Source organism: Pterocles gutturalis, unplaced genomic scaffold, assembly GCF_000699245.1.
Source record: "Pterocles gutturalis isolate BGI_N339 unplaced genomic scaffold, ASM69924v1 scaffold19349, whole genome shotgun sequence".
NCBI lineage: Eukaryota > Metazoa > Chordata > Aves > Pterocliformes > Pteroclidae > Pterocles > Pterocles gutturalis.
In genome coordinates this window covers 1-4,089 of record NW_010128668.1, presented here as the reverse complement: position 1 = coordinate 4,089, position 4,089 = coordinate 1, and the positions used below count along the sequence as shown (strand labels likewise).

The following is a 4,089-nucleotide window of genomic DNA, read 5'->3' as shown; positions in this document are numbered from 1 at the left end:
GCACCCTGCCTGCAGCACCCTGCCTGCTGCCTGCAGCCTGCACCCAGCCCTGCACCCTGCCTGCACCCAGCCTGCAGCAGCCTGCCTACAGCTGTGCACGGGTGGTGAAACCTGGCGTCTGAGCTACGAATCCTTCAGCCTGTTGGCTGATCTGAGTCTTTTTTTCACAGAGAGAGAGGGATTTCAAAAATAACAGCATTTCTACAAATTTAATAAAATTAGATCTTGAGGGAACAGAAGAGCTAGCTTTGGAAGTTTGCCTTTACTGACCTTGAAGGTGTGAGCTGGTTTTTAGAGTCATTTAGTGGCAAACTGCCTGTCACTGCCCAGGGACTTGGCTGGAGTGAAGAAGGACAATTTTATAGGTGCCTGCAGAGATGGTCAAAGATTAAGTCAGTAGTTCAGTCAGCAAGCCAGCCAGCAAGCGCACACTTCCCATGCTTGCAGAATTCCCTGGTTTGCACTTGCGTTTTTGTTGTTGCTTACTAACGCTTACAGACAGAGTGACAGCGAGCCCGTCCTGCCTCGTGAAGGTTCGCACTCAAAGCCCATCACTGGAGAAGCCAGAGCCGTCTTTGCTTCAAGATGCGTGATGTGGGAAGGAAAAGCAGAGAGTTGCAGGGCTCAGCAAGGAATGCACAAGGAATTAAAGCTTCAGTGGAGCCTTTGCAGGGCTGTAACGGGAGCAGGGGAAAGGCAGCAGCTGGAGCTTTGCGTTCCCAGTGACCGTGCTGGGAGGAAACCCACGGAGAGGATAGGTTAAAAACCATTTCCCGTCCTATTCATTTCAACCCTCTGCCACTTTCCAACACCCTTTGCGCTTGGCTGGTGGCACCAGCTCAAACCTAAATCACCAGCAAATGCTCACCAGAGGAGAGCCCAAAGGCTGGGAAAGCCCCATGGGCTGCCCACAGGCCCCACTGAGAGCAGTGGGAAACCCCAGGGACCGGAGTGGCGTTGGCAGGAAGGGCAGAACCCCCCCAACGCACCTGTGGTGCTGTGCTCCCCCATCGGCTCTCCCAGCAGCGCTGCTTCGGCTCTGAGGGGTGTAAACAGGAGGAAGCAGAGCTGATGAACTAGCCACCAGCTGGGCCAGCTCCGGGACAGGTCCCGAGCCAGCCTGTCCCAGCAGCAGGACAAAAGCCGGGCAGCAAGAGCAGCTGAAGCACCCCAGCCCTCCTCTTGCTGCGTGGTTTGTTCCCAGCCAGCGCTCATGTCCTCACCTGCATGGAGCAGCTAAAGCGCTTTCTGCTCCTCTTTCCTGCCTAAAACCTGAGGGTTGCTTGAATGTGGAAGAAGAGGCAGGCTCTCCTGGCTGCCCTTTGCCAGCAGCGGTGCCAGGCCATGGCTGGATTAGTTGCTTGCCCAGGTTCTGATCCAGCATTTCCCCCAGCATAACAGGGATGTCTCAGCAAGGGGCTGTGCTGGGCACAGAAGCCACGCTGATTCTTGGGCTCTGGAATGGGGGCTTGGGGCTGCGTCCCCCAGCGTAACCTGCCCAAGGACAGGCATTACAAAACCTCCGCTCCATCCCAGCCAGGCTGGTGTCTCAGTGAGAAGCGCAAGAACCCTCCCCAGGGCAGGGGCAGGGTCATTGCCGCTGCCTTTACCTCCTCCTGATCTGACACACAAGTGTTGCATTTCAAACATCGCTCCAGGCTGGTGGCTATTTTTGACAAACACCTTCAGATTCATGTCTTCAAAGGCCACAAGAGGAACAAAAGGCAGTTTCTACATTTTATTATTACAGCTTAACACAGTCTTTGATACAGGAGAAGCAGCAGGAACCAACATGCAAAGCAATTAAAGTCATCGGGGGCTTGAGAAAGATCGTTAACAGCTCAACTCGTGTACGGAACTGCTCTTGCACAGCAGCGAGGCAGATGCCTCTCTAGGAGCCTGATTCCCTACGTGCTGCCGCTCAATCGTGTCCCGCAGTGCGAGGATTTCATCGCAGATACCAAACCAACACATGACAGTCAGGAGGAGGGGATGGGGCTTTGATTCTGTCTTTTGAGGAGTGAAGTCCATTACATGACTGGAGCCTAGCACGCTTTGGAACCGGGAAGCCACCTGCACTCTTGTTGCTGCGGATGGTCTGCAGAGAGGAGGGATCCCGCAGGAAGAGGCGACGGCTTTGACAGCAGGTCAGGAGGTGACGCTCAGCTGTTTGGCTGCAGTTTACCTGTTTCACAGAGCTGGGACCTCTTGGAGTCTTTTCAATGCATGTGATGGGTGTTTAGGCTAAAGATTTCCAACAGCATTAAGAGAAATCTTTGCAAACGAGTAGAAATGGAAGTCCCCATGAAGAATAAGGTGCACCAGGCCTGGCCAGCCCTGAAACAAAGCCCCACCTGCCTCCATCCCAGCAGTTCGCCTGCAGAGACATTACGTCCTCCGGCACCTCTTCCTTTGGCAGGCCTCTGCATCCGAGCTGCAGGAGCTGTCTGAGTCGCTTCCCGATGAGGAGGAAGGCTTCGATGTGCTATAGTTCATGCTCAAGACCCACCCCAGTTTGTTGTGAAGCACCTGCTTGAGTCCTGGCGGCAGCGGCAGCACCTCCAGCGTGTCCACGTAGTCGGGCAGGAGCTGGCGCAGGCGGAAGCAGCAGAGGTACTGCAGGGACGTGCAGCTAGCGCAGGAGCGGATCACCTTCATGCTGCTCTTGGCTGCCGTCGAGCACACCATGGGGTAAAACTTCTTGTTCTGCAGCTTGGTGGCTGCAACTCCTGCCAGGGGACACATCAAGGGGGTTTCATGTTAGTTTTGACAAGGGGGTCTCACTCCTCCCAGCTACCCCGAACCTATTCGCTACAGCGCTGTTGGAAAACACACGGAAAAAAGCATTTTGAAATCCCAATCTATTAAACAACGAATGTGACCTTCCTCCCACTTGCTTAACACCTTGGTCTTCTTTGCTTTGGGCAACCTGGGCTAATGGGAGGTGCCCCTGCCCCATGGCAGGGGGTGGAACTGGATGATCTTTAAGGTCGCTTCCAAACCAAACCATTCTGTGATTCTAGGATTCTACTGTGCCAGTGTTTTCTCCTGCAGCCTGGCTCCGACTCCAGCCAAAGCTGCGCTGTGCCCTGCTCCCCGTCCCTCCGCCTGCTCTTACCGATGCACTTGCGGTTTTTGAAGAAGGTGAGCGTCCCGTGCCATGTGTCCAAATGCACCCCGATGATGGAGCCTTGGCCAAACCTCGACGAGAAGTTCATTTTATCTCCCTTGTGATGCAGTAATCCTTAAAACACACACACAAGAAAAGCATTCAGTGGAACACCTGTGCTCCATGAATTCATCCCAGCACCTGCACTGCAAGTTCCCACTGGTACAGCCTCGCTCGGTGCCTAAAAAACCCCTCCACTGGCAGATGTGCACCCTCTCACCCCAGAGTGGGTGACAGAAAGGGAAAAGCTGAGGTTTTGCAATACCAGAGCGCAGGCAGCGGCTCTGAAACCCCCCATCAGTGACATGCAACCAGTAGTCCAGGCGCCCTGGAGGTTCCCACACCAGTTCTAAGGGGTCTGCGAAACGCAGGCAAGGAAAGATGCTCCGAGAGCCGCTGAGCTGCTCCGTTAATGAAGGGACTTCCAGGCCTGGTGCTTTTTTGTCCTCAATCCCGTTCAGACATTTTATTTCTCATCCCCTTAGGACAACACTTATGCCCCCTGCTGCCCTTCCAGCCATCCTGCCCTTTGCCACCGCTCCCCAGGCATTACCTGTGTAGGAAAGTCCCCAGCTGTCCTCATCCTTGCCCAGCAGGCTGCAGAAGGTGTGGCGGTACTTGTCCAGGTTCACATCTGACGTCCCAATTCCCACCATCTGGGAGGCAAGGCCAGGAAGAACAACACAAGCTTAGCATCTTTGCAAGCAACAAAAACCAAACAAAACTCCACCTTAGGCTCTTCTCCTTCTTTTCTTGGCACAGTCCAAAACACCCAGAGGTTTTGGTGATGCCAAGTCAGAGGTTTCAGGATGGAGTTGAAGGCTCCCAGCTCCAACATCCTAAGTGAGGAGGCCCAGCTGAACTGCTGGAGAAGCCTGCTGTCCTGTTCACAGAAGGCTTTGGGTTGGAAGGGACCTTAA

The 4,089-nt window shown here is 54.3% G+C and overlaps 2 protein-coding genes across 2 annotated transcripts in view; both read right to left on the bottom strand.

The window, feature by feature from the left end:
- DECR2 (2,4-dienoyl CoA reductase 2, peroxisomal) overlaps positions 1-1,011 on the bottom strand; it is an 8,060-nt gene extending 7,049 nt beyond the window's left edge. Inside the window, exon 1 of the mRNA XM_010079718.1 lies at positions 990-1,011. Coding sequence (XP_010078020.1) covers positions 990-1,011 — 22 coding nt within the window. The remainder of the gene's footprint in view (positions 1-989) is intronic.
- A 1,219-nt stretch (positions 1,012-2,230) lies between these two features.
- LOC104466333 (SPRY domain-containing SOCS box protein 3-like) lies at positions 2,231-3,825 on the bottom strand (the record flags this gene model as incomplete). Its single annotated transcript, XM_010079716.1, has 3 exons — positions 2,231-2,729; positions 3,119-3,244; positions 3,723-3,825. Coding segments are annotated over 3 exons (570 nt in total), but the record flags the coding sequence as incomplete, so codon positions are not given.
- Positions 3,826-4,089: the final 264 nt, after the last annotated feature.